This window comes from Tamandua tetradactyla, chromosome 7 (assembly GCF_023851605.1).
Source record: "Tamandua tetradactyla isolate mTamTet1 chromosome 7, mTamTet1.pri, whole genome shotgun sequence".
Classification (NCBI taxonomy): Eukaryota; Metazoa; Chordata; class Mammalia; order Pilosa; family Myrmecophagidae; genus Tamandua; species Tamandua tetradactyla.
The window spans coordinates 124,424,289-124,439,628 of record NC_135333.1 but is presented as its reverse complement, the minus strand read 5'-3'; the positions used below and the strand labels follow the sequence as shown (position 1 = coordinate 124,439,628).

At 50.7% G+C, this 15,340-nt stretch overlaps 2 protein-coding genes and 1 long non-coding RNA gene across 30 annotated transcripts in view; 2 read left to right on the top strand and 1 right to left on the bottom strand.

Annotated features, from left to right (window-relative positions):
* The window catches only part of R3HDM2 (R3H domain containing 2), a 301,698-nt gene extending 299,246 nt beyond the window's left edge, over positions 1-2,452 (top strand). For all 28 annotated transcript variants that reach the window (XM_077111144.1, XM_077111138.1, XM_077111129.1 and 25 more), the window contains 2 exons: positions 436-520; positions 1,429-2,452. In XM_077111144.1, coding sequence (XP_076967259.1) covers positions 436-520; positions 1,429-1,769 — 426 coding nt within the window. In that variant the 3' untranslated portion in view covers positions 1,770-2,452. The remainder of the gene's footprint in view (positions 1-435; positions 521-1,428) is intronic.
* Positions 2,453-2,558: 106 nt separating this feature from the next.
* Positions 2,559-10,833, top strand: STAC3 (SH3 and cysteine rich domain 3). The gene is made up of 12 exons (XM_077111161.1): positions 2,559-4,525; positions 5,262-5,328; positions 5,588-5,852; positions 6,097-6,194; positions 6,381-6,453; positions 7,330-7,427; positions 9,066-9,132; positions 9,316-9,365; positions 9,682-9,767; positions 9,947-9,998; positions 10,095-10,232; positions 10,404-10,833. Exons 2-12 carry the CDS (start codon positions 5,263-5,265, stop codon positions 10,500-10,502), a joined length of 1,092 nt encoding a protein of 363 aa, XP_076967276.1. The 5' UTR covers positions 2,559-4,525; position 5,262; the 3' UTR covers positions 10,503-10,833.
* On the bottom strand, positions 10,001-15,335 carry LOC143642585 (uncharacterized). Its single transcript, XR_013155744.1, has 3 exons — positions 14,934-15,335; positions 12,030-12,127; positions 10,001-10,977 (listed from the first exon to the last, which is right to left on the bottom strand). It is a non-coding gene; the product is annotated as an uncharacterized LOC143642585 (long non-coding RNA).
* Between the last annotated feature and the right edge of the window lie 5 nt (positions 15,336-15,340).

Sequence of the window (15,340 nt, the reverse complement as noted above, 5' to 3'; positions counted from 1 at the left end):
CCATCCCCTCCTACGTAGCCTTCAGGCCATCAGATTACCCCCTACACACACACACACACTCACTCACTCACTCACTCACTCACTCACTCTCTCTCTCTCTCTCTCATACACTCTCATCTACTCTCATCTGGTCCCCTATCTCTGAGCCATCCACCTTTTCCAGTTCAGAAGACAATGGAAACAACACAGGGAAAATGGAATAAGTGGGAGGGGCTGAAGGCCTTACCCCACTCCTGTACTCATTTCTTCCACCCACCCCAATGCCAAGAGGGAGGGGCTCTCTGCTTCTCAGTGACCATGCCTGGGCATCTGATTGCCTGGAAAGGTGTGATCCTCAGGACTGGGTGCTATTACTCAATCTCTCAGGCAGGAGTTGCAATAGAAGGCAGTTAGTGTTGTTAATCCAAAATGAGAATAGTCTTTTGATTGTTGAAGGGACAGAGTGGATTGAAGCATGGAAGCCGGGGCAAGAGACAAGCACTCAAATCTGCTTCCACTGACCTGGGGACAGCAGATGTTGGTGAGTGATAAAATCCTAAATCCCTGTAAGAAGGTGCCTACCACAAGCCTGCGTTACCAGCCAAGGATGGGAGGGAAAAGCCAGCTTAGGGTGGAAAATGAAAGTGGGAACCATTTGTGCTCAAGAGCAGGGAGAAGAGGGAAAAGTGGAATGTCTCAGTCTTCCCTACCAAACCATCCCAGATTCTTGGGAAGATAGTGGTAAAAATTGGAAATAACACAGTAATGGAGTCACTGAGTCTGTTAGCTGAGAGTCTTCTGGGAGCAGGCCTCACCTGAATATAAGACCTCTACCTTTGGTAGTATTTAGGAGGAGTCTCAGAGATTGTGGGGGAGTAATCCTCCTCCTGCAGGCATTCCACACTAGCCATACAAGATCTCTCAGGATTTCCCCCAGTTGGAACAGTTTGATAAACAAGGAAAGAAAAAAGGAAATTAACTTCCCTAGATGATAAGAAAGAAGATTTTATTTGGGCCAGCCTCTGAGTAGGAAGGGAACTGTGGACATACTTGAGATTGATTCATTGATTTTGTTAAAGCACATCAGCAAAACCCACCCTTCCTTTATAGCAATGGTACCCTGTGAGAGAACTGATTTATAGGTCCCCAGACCATCAACCTGGGATTCTGATTCCCAGACCTTCCTTTTTGCCTACATTTCTAGGCTATGCCAAGAGAAAGGTTCATCTTTTTCTCCTAGTTGCCCTAATCAGAGTCTGGATGGTGGGGAATTGGGTTGATTTGGAGAGGGGAGAAGATAGCAAAGAGGGAATGGCTAGGTTTTTGAGGACCTTGTATACAGACTTGTCAGTTGGATACTTCTCTCCCTTGCCACTGACCAGTTCTCCACCCCCCTGCCACTCCCCATCTTCGGCTCTTACCACTATATTCTCTCTCCTCCCCTTCCAGTCCTGGGGCGGGTGCTGGAGGTGACAGATCTCCCTGAGGGCATCACCCGCACCGAGGCTGACAAACTCTTCACTCAGCTCGCCCTGTCTGGCGCCAAGATCCAGTGGCTCAAGGATGCTCAGGGGCTGCCTGGCGGGGGCGGAGGGGACAACGGTGGGACTGCTGAGAACGGCCGCCATGCGGACCTCGCTGCCTTGTACACCATAGTGGCTGTGTTCCCCAGCCCCCTGGCTGCCCAGAATGCCTCCCTTCGCCTCAACAACTCCGTGAGTCGCTTCAAACTTCGAGTGGCCAAAAAGAACTATGACCTGAGGATCCTGGAGCGAGCCAGCTCCCAATAAGTGAAGGAGGGAAAAGGACTGGCACAGTAGGGGTGGGGACGAGGTGAAAGAGGGTCGAGGGATCCAGATAGACCACTGACAGGTAGAAAACAGGGAGACAGACGCTGAACTGGAACCTAAGACAGTAAGAATAAACGTGGAAGCAAACACTCACACTGGCACTGGACTCCTCACTCCCCTGCCGTCATCCCTTTTCTGTCCCACTTGGCTCCTCTCTGCTTCCCTCTCCTTCCCATCCTCTTCTATCATTTTTTATCTCTCTTCCCACCACAAAATTAATTTTTTTCATATTCTTTGGCCAGGTAGAATTGGGAAGGTCCACAATCCCGTATTCTATTTCCTTACTATCCTAAGCTCCCTTTTATTTTTTGGTCGTTACGAATATATTTATATGGGCAGAATTAAGAAAAACAATATTGATTTCTCCTTCCTCTCACTTCCCTCATCTTGTCTCCCAAACCCCACAGAGTTAAAACTTGGGCCCCCCTCACCCCCCAGAACACTTGTATATTGTTTGAAGTTTGTGCCGCAGTAACAGACACAGTATTTAATTGCACATACAGATGTTTGCTGGGTATATTCACTGTAAATTTTATTTAATCTGGTTTTTTGTTTGTGGGGGGGTTACTTGGGGGGAGGTTGATTTTGTTTTTAAATATAAAAAAAAATCTTCTGTCACTGGACATCAGTCCTCGTTTCTGTGTTGCCGCCCTGGTGTGGGTGGGGGTTGGGAGGGTTTGTTGTGGGTTGGGATGGATTTCCCCTAGCATATGCACATTTATCTTCCTAGCACCATTCCCTCTCTCCGATCCTCCTTCCTGCCCATAATTCTGATGGGTGGTTCTGGGTTTTTCCAATTCTGCCACTAACTGTGGTTCATCAAGCACATCACCTTCTCAACTCTGGATCTCTGTGTCCTTATTAATAAAATAAGAGACTTGGACTGACTAGGTGACCTCCAAGGTTCTTGTCAGCCTGTTAATTCCGTGGTATTCATTTAGGGCCCTTGTGGCTGAGCTAGGGAGGAATAAGGTCTAGAAATGGGTTGAAATGCTGATCTCAAAGCCCATCATCTAGTCTTCTGAAAACCTTCAAGCGATGGGCCTTTCTTTAATCCTAAAACTAGAGGATTGAGCTCTACTTGGCAAGAATGGAAGTGGGTGTTTTACAATAAAAGCTATATTATCTGAACTTACTGTGCCAAGATGCTAGATTTATGCAGGCATACTCAGCTGTCCCTGTCCTTTGCAGATGAAGAAAGTTCAAGAAAAGCAGAGGTCACCTGCCTGCAAGATGGACGTTTTCTATATCTGAGGCATCTCAAAGTTAGCCCTGTTTTTCTGCAGCCTGTTAAACAGGGCCCATTAAGGAGCCTGTAGAGTCAAACCAATAGAACCCTGCCATCCAGTGGCCCCCTTTCAATCTCACCCCACCCCCTTAGGAAAAAGAGCAGTGGGTAGAAACGGCAGAGCATATTGCCCTGGAAAATGTTGGATCTGGGTGACTGTATCTCTAGCCAAGCTCTGAAGCTTGTCTGACCCTACCTCCAACCTAATCCTTTATTTCTTAACAGACACAAGGGATAGTGCAGCACTACATTACCATGTCTAAATTGCTCTCCTCTGAGATGGGGGTTATCTTTTTCCAGCCATGTCACAACCCAAAGAATAGCAGAAAGCTGCATCCCTGTGAGAAAAGAATGCAAGCTATCGTACTGATCCATCAGTTCATATACTTGGGCATCACAGGAAGGAGGTGCATCAAGGAATGAAAATTATTTAGGAAGTGTGAAGTTCAACCATCCTACCTGCAAGAATTTGCAGTTCTCCTGAGGAAAGGAACATTATTTACAGATGATAAAAATTCCCTATGCAGCAGCTGTAAGCTTCTGGCCAGTGTTAACTGAACTATCTCTACCTGGTCATTAGGCCCTCACTCCCGCAAAATCTCTCAGATGGAAGTCTTAAGCCCTTACAATTCACTATCCTGAGGACAAGATTTGGAGATGTGTGGAAAGATCAAGGGAACAAGCAGTAATACAGATTCCTCACTCCTTTACAGGACAGAAGCAAGGCCACCCCTCTTAAACCCACAGTTAATAAAACATTCTAGTCTGGTTGATAGGAGAGCGCTTTCCTATCTTCACCAGTCCCCAGTCCTTTCCATCCTCAAGTTTAAGGTTAGATTGATGCTTGAGGTTATACAAACACATAAGTCACAAGAAGATAAAGGCTGAGAGGCTGAAGTCTGTAGTCCTTAAAGTAGGTACAGAGAGGGCAGAATTGGGGAAGTTTTTGAACCTTGGAGGTAAGGGATGGAGAAATGTTTTATAATTTATCTTTACTTCACCTTTAGTCCTCCAAAATCCATTCAAATGGGTGTACAGCCTGAACCAAAACCATTCCTTACTGAATTTACTACTGGCCTGCCCACCATAGATGAAGAATCAGGAAACGGGAGCTTTGGGGGACGGGAGGGCTAGGGTACAGCCCTGCCCCAGTCCTCCCCGTGTCCAATTTCTCTGTGTCAGCTGTGTTGCTCAGCTGTCCACTTTCCTCCAGCCCTGTCATTTCAACTCTGACACCAAAGGGAGAGGCTAGGAGGTCTACATATACCAACTGGTAGCCGGTGTGAGTACAGAGGGTACTGGGGGGGCTCAGCCCCCAGGGAAGAGGACCGATCCTCCCCCCAGCACCACCACCAAGGCCCCAGGGGCTCCTACTTCCCTCCTCAGGCTGACTTAGGGAATCCCAAACGTAAGTTGCCTCTTCATCCTCTTTCCATTTCTAGGACTGCTCACCCCAGCTGTCCCAATCCTTAGTCTATTCATCTTCTTCATTTCTACTTATCTCCAAGTATTTTAGGAGTGAAGTTATTACCTTACTCCAGGAAGAGAGCTAGGATTGGGGGAGGCGGTGGCAGGTTGGGGAGTGGGGGTTGGGCCAAGGGGATGGAGCAATAGGGAGGGAAAGGCTCATATTACTTTGAAAACTTAAAATAGCTAAGGCCTGTGGCAGGCTGAGATCAACTAGGCGAGAGGCCCCCAGGGCTTAAAGGAGGAGGTAGGAGGGAACAAATGTCTCCAGCCCATTCCTCCATGCATGCATGTGGATGCAGGCATGAAACCTCTTGAAGAGAAGGGGCCCAGGAAGGCATGTCAAATCTCTCTTGCCCACAACCTCCCAAAAGAAAGTGCCTGTAGGAAAATTCCCAAACCATGTAGCTTTGAGCACTGTGTTGAGGCTATAAACTCTGGGGCTGCCCCTCAGGGTAGAAGGTTGGATATCGGTTTAAGGAACAGGTTGGAAAATTCTTTCGTCTGTCTGGATCTCCATGGAGTCTTTCTGTTCATAAGCCCTAGGAAAGAATCTCTAAGCAGATTTCTTCTGAGGCCTCTTCTTCAAGGACAACCCTACTGCTAAGGACAGGAATAAGGAAGGAAAGAATGGCAGTTAGGGATTAGAGTTCATAGTGGGGTCCAACCTCTTGCAGGATGACAGAAAAGGAGGTGCTGGAGCCCCCTAATCCCTCCTTCCCAGCAGAGACTCGTCAAAGTGGGGTGAGTCTGGGCATCTGACCATTGGGTGTGGGAAGGTGGGAAACCATTACAGCCCTTTAAAAAAAGTGCCTGAATTGTTCTTATTTTTATGTGACTCATTTAGAATGCCAGCCAGCACCTACAGCCCCAGTATCCCTTAATCTTGGGGTGTAACCCAGGTCTCCAGCATGGCAGGCGAGAACTCTGCCGCTGAGCCGCCATGGCCTGCCCGATGACAATCCTTTAACATTGGATTTCCTTCACTCCTTCCCTCCCTCAGCTACAGCGGCTGAAGCAGTTGTTCAGGAAGGGGTCTACAGGGACAAAGGACATGGAGCTTCCTCCAGAGCCCCAGGCCAATGGGGAGGCAGTGGGTGCTGGGGGTGGGCCTATCTACTACATCTATGAGGAAGAAGAGGAAGAAGAAGAAGAGGAGGAACCACCCCCAGAACCTCCCAAGCTTGTCAATGATAAGCCCCACAAATTCAAAGATCATTTCTTCAAGAAGCCCAAGTTCTGTGATGTCTGTGCCCGGATGATTGTGCGTGAGTCATAAAGGGAAGTGGAGAGAGTGTGAAGTGGAAGGCAAGGGGGTAGGGGAGGGAGTTTAAATGAGTATTTGTATAGCAGACCGACGGTGGCAGGTTTGGCTTTAAGAAAATACTATTAGAAACCGGGAGAGTATAGGGTCCCAGAAAGTAAAGGGACCCTAGGAGCTAGAGTAACAGCAGTGGTGCAAAGGGGAAGGGAAATCAGGAGCCTTACCCAAATTTCTTCCCTTCTCCTAAGTCAACAACAAATTTGGGCTTCGCTGTAAGAACTGCAAAACCAACATCCACGAGCATTGTCAATCCTACGTGGAGATGCAGAGATGCTTCGGCAAGATAGTGAGTAGGCTCTGGGGAACAAGAAGATAGAAGGGTGTGGACATGTTACCACCTACTCCCTTACCAGCCCTTCCTTGAGTCATCCCATTCATTTCTTTTCTAAGAAAGGGTGAGCACTTTTGAGAGAGATGGGACTTTGGGCCCTATTTTGCTATCTCTAATGCTTCCTCCCATCCCATTCTACAGCCCCCAGGTTTCCGTCGGGCCTATAGCTCCCCACTCTACAGCAACCAGCAGTACGCTTGTGTCAAAGATCTCTGTAAGTGTTCCATATGGGACCTGAGGAAATGGGCAAGGCTAGAAATGGTTTCAGCACCACCTCTAGCTTTGGAAGCCAAAATCTGGAGCAAATTTTGTTTCCCATGGTTCTCTTTTAACCTAATAGTCTTAGACATCTTGGATGCAGAGTCTACATTATTTCCCCTGTTTTGTGTCTGAGGAAGATGAGACTTAGCTAGGGCCACACACAGCAAGATGCAGAGCCTCATCTTCCTGACTTCAGAATCTATGCTCTTCATATGTAAAGCCATTTCTAAACAAGGATTCTAGACTGTTCTCATCCTTGTTACAGAGTCATGCCAGATTCAGGCCCAGACCAAGAGCTATGGGTATCCTGGGCAGATTCTTAATTTGGCAACCTTTGAAAACATATTGACCCTTTGCACAATATTTATTTGGAGGAAAGGCCAAACTCTGTGTGGAATATGGATGAAAAAGAAGAACCTGCTGGTCATAGCATCCCTGTTTACTCAAGTCACTCTGCAGAAAAGCCAGCAGTTAAAGGACCCACTCTCCTTAGAAGAATAGTGACTCTTACTATACAAGTATGCCCCAACTCCCAAGCAACTTACCAAAGTTTTCTTACCAACCTCAAATAATAATCTGCCTGGAAGGAATTATGGTAAATATTTTTCTCCAGTACATTATATTTACAGTAATGTTTTTAAAACCCATTACACATTGGGGACCTAGCTGTTGCCCAACTGATCCTTCCCTAATCCCCCTCCACTTCCCAATGAATATCTATGTACTTGATCCCAGCTCTCCCGTCTTTCTTCTTCCCTTACTCTCTCTCTCCTCCAAACCTTTATCTTCCTCCCCAGTAATATCTTCTTTCTTTTCCCATTCGCACTAGCTGCTGCCAGTCGCAATGACCCTGTGTTTGAAACCCTGCGCACTGGGGTGGTTATGGCAAACAAGGAACGAAAGAAGGGACAGGCAGATAAGAAAAATGTAAGCACCATACATATGTCTCCCCCTGAGGTTCCTCCCACGGACTCCAAAGAGCAGGTCATGTCTCCTTCCACTGGAAAGCACTGACGCTGTGGATCCTCTTCCTCTAAAATTGCACATAACCCAACCAGCAAAATTTTTGCATGCAATTTTAGAGGGTATTTTTGGATCTGCTGCACCTCACTGTGGGCTTCGTTAAGAATTCCTACCCTAGATTATGTTTTCCTCAGGAACTCTCTTCTGAAATTATACGGTTAACCACTACAACCACCTGAAGACTAGACTCCAAGCCCCTGGCTTTGCTGGAAAACAGGCAAGAGCTGTGCTTTTGGACTTAGGAAGTGAACTTGCCCTACTAAGTAGTAATTCAAGAGCTGTGCAAGTGTCCGTGAAGATCATCTGGTCTGACCTATTCATTTTATAGGAGAGGAAAGTGAGGCATAGAGCTAGTGACTAAGACCAATCTCATTTCCCTTTGTAATAGAGTTACTAAATTGGTTGTGCCCTAGACTTAGTGTGTACCCCTTCAGCAAGGAATTTGATAGAGCATCCTTAATTTTTTCTGGGCAGCCAGGATGGTCTAAGGTAAATGATGATTCAGTTAGATGGATTCCTAAAACTGGTTGAATAACAATAATCAGAAGGTCCTGGTTCCTAAGGGAGCGCCTAGCTAGAGGAAGATTTCAGATGCCTTACATCATGGTTTGGTTCTTGATCCTCACCAATGGACATTTTCTCACATAAATAATACATTCATTAAGTTTGTGGGAAGTAGAAAGCAAGGAGAGAAAACTTATACACTGAGTCATATATTAAAAAATCATACAGAAGAATGAACCAAAATTAAACATTTGAAATTTTGTAAGGAAAAATGTACAGATCTTTTCTAGGATCCAAAACTAGCAGTATAGTTGGCTGCTTCCAGGAAATTAATACACTTCTGGGTTCCATTCTCTTAAAGGGATTATAAAAACTGTGCTGCTCATTTTTCTCTTGCACAATGCAGTTTTCTCTTGCACAATGCAGTATCTTTAAGGGCAGACACTATAGTGAAGGATCTTGACTGAATCACAGTGAGGGATGCTTTGAAGGGACTAAAAATGATTAATCTAGAGAAGAAAAGACTGAGGAAGTACATACATGTCAACTATCCTCACTTTTTTTGGGGGGAGGGGGGGTGCATGGTCCGGGAATCGAACCCAGGTCTCCCACATGAAAGGGAAGCATTCTACCACTGAACCACCCATGCACCTAACTGTCCTCACATTTTTAAAGGTTTTTTTTGTTTTATAGTGCTCCAGAGGACAAATCAGGACCAATAAGTAAAAGTTACAAAGAAGCTGGCATAAATCTATTTAGGAAATTGCCCCCAAATGACAAGGGATTGCTTTGTGAAATAGTGAGCTCCCTGCCATTAGCCACATTCAAGCACACTGTAACACACTGTAAGTGACCCACCTGCTGAAATGTTTTAGAGGAAGTCCCTGCAGTAGGCAGAGGTCGGACTAAATGTTTCCTCCAAGACTCCTTCCAACCCTTGAGATCCTAGTCTGTAGTTTTCTAGCCTGACTGGAGAGCCAGGGCAAGCATATAATTTATTCCCAAGACCCATCTGCCTAACTCTGATACTCTCTCTAGCCTCTAGCAGCCATGATGGAAGAGGAGACAGAGTCTGCCAAACCTGAGGAAGGAAAACCCCAAGCTGGTGAGTGTCACCACCTCTATCCATTAAGGTGGAGTAGAGTCAGGAGCTCAGCTATGGTACAGAGGATGGAGGACCAAAGAACAGCCGAGCTTAGAGATGAAAGAGCCCTTCAATGGAAGGGTAAGAAAATGGGGCTTCCCTCCAGGAGCCAGAGACAAGTTGTTGGTTGTATTTCTATCCCAGGAAACCCTGAAGGAGATAAGAAGGCTGAGAAGAAGACACCTGATGACAAAGTGAGAATCCTTTCTCCTTGCAAGGACCCCAGTCCTCTCCCCAACTCAGGTCTGACACTACCCATGGCCTCAGTAGACGCTCACACCTCTTAGGTTCCCATCACCCTTGACAGGTCCTCTCCACACTCCCCCCTCCCTTCTCTCTCTCACACACAAATGCAAACACACACATACACACCCACAAGAAATAATACAGTTCAGGGACCTGTAAAGGTGTTGAAATGTAATGTTTTTGGAGAATGCCTCAGCCTTGGACTCCTACCCTTCCCCGTGGGGCAAAGGAGCCCTAAGACTCATCACACCCTTTCATCCCCAGCACAAGCAGTCTGGCTTCCAGCAGTCGCACTACTTTGTCGCTCTCTATCGGTTCAAAGCCCTGGAGAAGGATGATCTGGATTTCCCGTGAGCAGCTTCGAGAGGAGGGGGACTACTGTGGAAGGACAGGGAAGAGCCTAGCTCCCTATGGAAAAGGGAAAGGAGAGCTCAGGGCTTGAAACCTATTGATGCTAGGTACAGCCAGGGACCAGGTAAGTGAGCAAGACCCCTAAATCTCAGAGATACCTCCCTTCTTCCTCTCCCAGGCCTGGAGAGAAGATTACAGTCATTGATGACTCAAATGAGGAATGGTGGCGGGTAAGAGAAAATGACTGGGACTAGGGTGGGACATGAATGAATTGACTACTAGAACCTGGTACTTGAGAGATTGATTCTCCCTACCATCTCCCCTAGGGGAAAATTGGAGAGAAGGTCGGATATTTCCCTCCAAACTTCATCATTCGGGTCCGGGCTGGAGAGCGTGTGCACCGTGTAACTAGATCCTTTGTTGGGAACCGCGAGATAGGGCAGATCACTCTAAAGAAGGACCAGGTAACTCTAGTGACCCAACCCTTCCTCAGACCCCAAACTGCACCTCTGCAGACCATATTTCTTGGACATCCTAACCCATTGATGAGAGTTTTCATAACTTGCTGGACTCCTGTACTCTGCTCTTCTATCCTCTCTCTTGATTCTCCTACTCCCTTACCCTTAATCCCCTAGATCGTGGTGCAGAAAGGAGAGGAAGCCGGTGGCTATGTCAAGGTCTACACTGGCCGCAAGGTGGGGCTGTTCCCCACCGACTTCCTGGAAGAGATTTAGGCATGTGTGTGCCTGAGGGCAGAAGATACCCTTGCACATCCTGGGCGGGCCCAGCGGAGATTGGGAGGAAAGGGACTGCTGGGCGAGAGTAGGGAAGGCTCACCAGAGCGTGGAGTGGGCTTCTGGGAAGGGACTGGTTCCCAGCACCCTCCCATGGCCTGGGGTCCCAAATACCTGGTGTCCAACGCAGCCAGCACCCTCCACCTGTACCCGCAACTCTCAGGCCCAGCCTGTGAGAGCTGGAAAAAGGACTCCACTAGGAGGCACGGGGGGTGGGGGTGGGGTTTGTCGATGTTGTGAATTTATTAAAGTTTTGACAAAAGTTAGAAAAGTTTGCTTTTTAAGGAGGGGCCGAAGGTGGGGGTGAGGAGAGGGTCTGCTGCGGGATGGAGAATCATTTGCATCCAGTAAGTCAAGACCGATCTGGGCTGAGGCTGGTGGGAGATGGAGAAACCGCCAAGCGAGGCTTTTATGTCTATGAAAAAAGGGGAGCAGGACTGGGATCACCGCCCCTGGCCCCCTTTCTCCACCCCCCACCCCCCACCCCCCCGTGGCTTGAAGCAGGTTTGGATACAGGTAGGGTCCCCCTGGCTGGTAACTCTTCAGCGGCGGGCAGCGTCTTCTATTTCGGAACCTGGCTCAGCACGGAACTGGACCGCTAGGGGGCGATGCAACATCTTGGTTGGAGAGCAAGGGACCCGGGGAAAGAGATCCAGAGACACCAAGCCCGAGACCCTAGGCCTAGGAGGGGGTGGGGTGCGTGCCGTCTCCATGGCAACACTTCCTCAAGTCCTTGGGGAACTGAGCGAGCGAGGCCGCGGGCCCTAACCCCTCCCGCACGGCCCCCGCCCTAACCCTTTCCGACAGGTACCGAGTGAGAGGGCACAGGGCAGACAGCTACCCGGCTTGAGCCGAGAACCCCCTGCGGCTCGTCTTATGCAAATGTTTTATTTGCATATGTAAATATGCAAATACGCCGGCACTGGTCAGGGCGGCAGGTGGCTGAGAGCGGGAAGGTGTAGGGAAGGGAGCTGAAAGAGAGTTTGGAGACCTGGGAGTGGATCAGTGAGAGGCAGTGTAGGGTGGTCGCTGTAGTGGGGCAGGCGGAGTGTCTTGGGTTTGATGGTGAGTGGGGGAGGGTGGTCCTGACCAGCCAGGAGCTCCTCCTCTCTCATGCCCGTTGTCTGCCAGGCCTGAGGTTGGCACCACCTAGTAAGGTTGGCAGCGGGAACCCGGGCACCATCTGCTGCTGGCTGGGGGAGGGCAGAGGCTCAGCTGGACTAGGGAGAAAGGGGGCCCGGGACAGGCACGCCCGCTTCTTTCCAGAAGGCTGAGGTTGGGGTGGGGGGTAGGGAAGCACAGAAGACGACTCGCTGCAGAACAGGTTCCCTCCCCTTTTCCCTTTGCCCTTGACTGTCCCGAACGCCTGAGAAAGGTGCTAGGGTCCTAAAGAAAGACTTTAGCAGCCCTCCCCCCTTCCCGCCCCCTTTAATCAATCTTGGGCTAGAATAAGAACAGATCACCCACCCCCCCAACACACAAATCAGGCCTCTTGCCCCCACTCCACTTTCGGACTCGGCTACCACGACCCAGGCCCGGATCGTCTCTCTTCCTCAAAAGGTCTGCTGGAAAAAAAAGAAAAAAAATTTAAAAAAAAGGTCTGCTGGACTCAAAACTGGAGCCCCCCGAGATCCTGGAGCAGGCCCCCTCACAATGCTGAAGCAAAACCAATTTACTGGCTCATTGGGCGGCGATGCTGGTGGAGGGGTGCTGAAAGAGCAGAGAGAGCGGCTGTTCTCCCCGTACACTCGAGGGGCGCCCCCCTCCCCTGCCTCGCGGAGCCGGCAGCTGTCCCTAATTAGAGCGGCGGTTTAATTGGATTTATCAGCAGTTAATAGGAAATTAAGCAAAGGGCCCGAGAGATGGGGTGGGGGTAGCAGGAGCGGGAGGCGGGCTATGTTGAGCTTGAAGAAGTGGTGCTGGGGTGCCAGGGGTGGGGATATAAGGTCCAACGTCGCGATCAAGCCCCATGGTCACGCCCTACCCCCCGGGTACCAGCTCGCAGGTTGAGTTCGGGCCGCTGTCGCGAGAGCAGGTCCCGGGAGAAGGCAGCTGACGCTACAGCGACCCTATGTGAGGCCTCAAATCCCCTACAACCCACAAGCGGCCGCCTGGGTGATGGATGATGCTGCCGCACGCGACAAAGGTCATAAGTCTGGGCCAAGGAGAGGACTGAATTGAAAAGAGGCCAGAGGAGGGGCCAGAGTGGCAGGATCCAAGACGCAACAGCCACCCCACACCTCACCCCATCTGCTCCACTCTTAACAAAGGCAGTGCCCCCTTGAGGTAGAAAAATTGGGTAGTGTAGAGAGATCTGGGGGATAGAAAGTGATCCACTCTTCAATCTCCACCTCCTGGCCTGTGCTTAAGATCATGGGAATCTCTCAGTGCAGCTGCCTATGTCCCCTTATGCCCCACCCCCACCAACTGCTCAGGACAGGCTGGGCTGTTTAACCTGCACCAGGCTGTCCAAGGTCCACATCTACCTTTTTGGAGGCTAGAAAAAAGTCCCAGGCTACCCCGGATTAGGGGACCTCAGGCAGAAACCTAGTCAAACCAGGCTCATGTGTGGTTGAGTCCACAGCCCCAGGCACTTCCTGTCACCACTACCTCATTATACAGCTCGGCTAACAAAGCCTGTTCCCCGGGAGCAAGGAGAGCATAGCACCTGGCTGCCACTTTCACCCCTGCCAGGCACAGGTGCCAACTCTTGCATATCAGCAGTATGTGTGGGCAGGGGTCTGTCTGTACCCCTGGGGACTGTGATAGTCTATGCCCCTGATGTGTGGTATGTGTGTGTGCCCCAGGTGTATGCGGTGTGTATCAGGTGATGTGTGTATTAGTGTCTGTGCGCCTAGGAGGTTGTGCGCCTGAATGTGTCTGAATTTGTCCATCTGGTCCATGCCGACCCCCCACCCCCATCTGTAGGATTTCTGACTATGCCCCTGGTGTCTAGGTGTCTGTGTGTCTGTGCACGCTTCTCCCCTGGTTGTACACGTATGTAGGCATTTCCGTGTGTGTGTGTGAGATTCAGGAAGTGCAGCTGGTGAACGTGTGTTGCTCTGGTGTCTCCGCCTGCAGGTGCGTGTGTCTCGGTGACAGTGTGTGGGCGTGTGCCTGGGTGTGAACCGCGCAGCGGCGTGTATCCGAATGACAGTGTGACGTGCCCGCGCGCGAGCGTGTGTGTGTGTGTGTGTCTGGGTGAGTCTCCCGCCCCCGCCCCTCCTCTTCCCATTTCTATTCCTCTCTCCTCTCCCGGCCCACTCGGCTCCGCCGTCCGCATCATCTCCATCCATTATTGAAGAAACAGCCGCGTCCGCTCCAATCACATCAACACCCCGGCTTCCCCCGCCCCCCGTTCGCCCTGCGGCCCCTCCGGGTGCTGGGGAGGGATGAAGCCGCCGCGTGGCGAGGACGCCGGGCGGGAACCGGCTCCTGACCCTGTGCTCTGAGGTGGACCGGGAGCCGGGACGCCGGGGTCCCTGGCGGAGTGCGCTTTGCATAAACAGATGGCATGGGCTTCTTTGTTTCGCTTGCTCGCCTGCCGCGCGGCTCCCGGCTCTGCTGCTGTCTGGCTGATGCAATCATGATCATTTCGGAGCCTCGGGACCCGGCGCCCTTAATAGCGGCAGAGGGTCAAGAGCCTCGGGGCTCCCGAGCAGATGCTGGACACTGTGTCTTCTCTCCCAGGCGCCCCCTCCCCGATCCACAGCTGTGGCAGTAAGACTGAGGCCGCGCCGAGGTGACGGGCATATGGGGGTGACCAGCAGAGAGACATCGGGCAATACCCCAGGGTGTCCCCAGGCTGTCCCGTTGGACTGCTGCGGTCCCCCAAGACAGAACAGGAATAGTGATGAGGATGGGGGTGGGGGCGAGACAGAGATAAAGACAAGAGACAGAGAGACAGGCATTTATAAAGAAAGACTTGACTGAGAACAAAGTAGAGAAATGTAATGGGAAAGAGGGAGAGCCAGAGAGACAGAGCAACAGATGTAGAGGGACAAAGCCAGGTAGAAAAGACCTGCGGAGGGAGAGAGAAACAGACAAACTCAGGGAAACAAAAAGATACACAGATGGATGGACAGACAGGGCCCGAAGAAGAAAGGCAGAAAGAAGAGCAGCCAGAAGCCAGGACAGGCAGGGGCAGAGGACAGCCTCCGACCCGGCAGCACCGAACGAGAGCAGAGACCGAGCCCTAGACGTCCAGGGACCAACTTAAAACCGGGTGCCAGCGCCGTGGTTGGTAAGAAGGGAGCTTCTGCGTCCCCTCTCCGCACCCAGGCCCCACACACCACCACAAAAGGTGAGGCTGCATGACCCACTTCCTGGACGGTGGACTGGGCGAAGATCAAGTGCCAGACAAGGACTTACCTGCCGGAATTCAGTTGGCACAGGGCGGGCGCAGCCCGGAAGGGAGCACCTGAGGCCTCTCCCCGGAAAGTTTGGCAATTGGCCTCCAGGGGGCGCCGCGCCCACAGCCCTTGTGGCCCCGGTGGCCCATGGTGCTCCGCACTGTTAAACACCTAGCAAGGCGGGCACGCGGATCAGGTCCTGGAGCCTTGTAGGGTTCTTTAGGCGCCAGGTCCCGGTGGGAGCCCTGGCTGTTCTCGGCCAGGCCTAATCCGTGGCCGAAGGTTCCTGTGGTCCCTCACCTGGCTCTTCAGGCCCCAGTGTGAGCTGAGTCCCTCTGATGGGAAAGTGAGACAGGAAAGTGGAATCTAGAACCCAAGAAGTTCTCTCAGCCTGGACCCGTAGACCACGATGTACAGGGGACACAG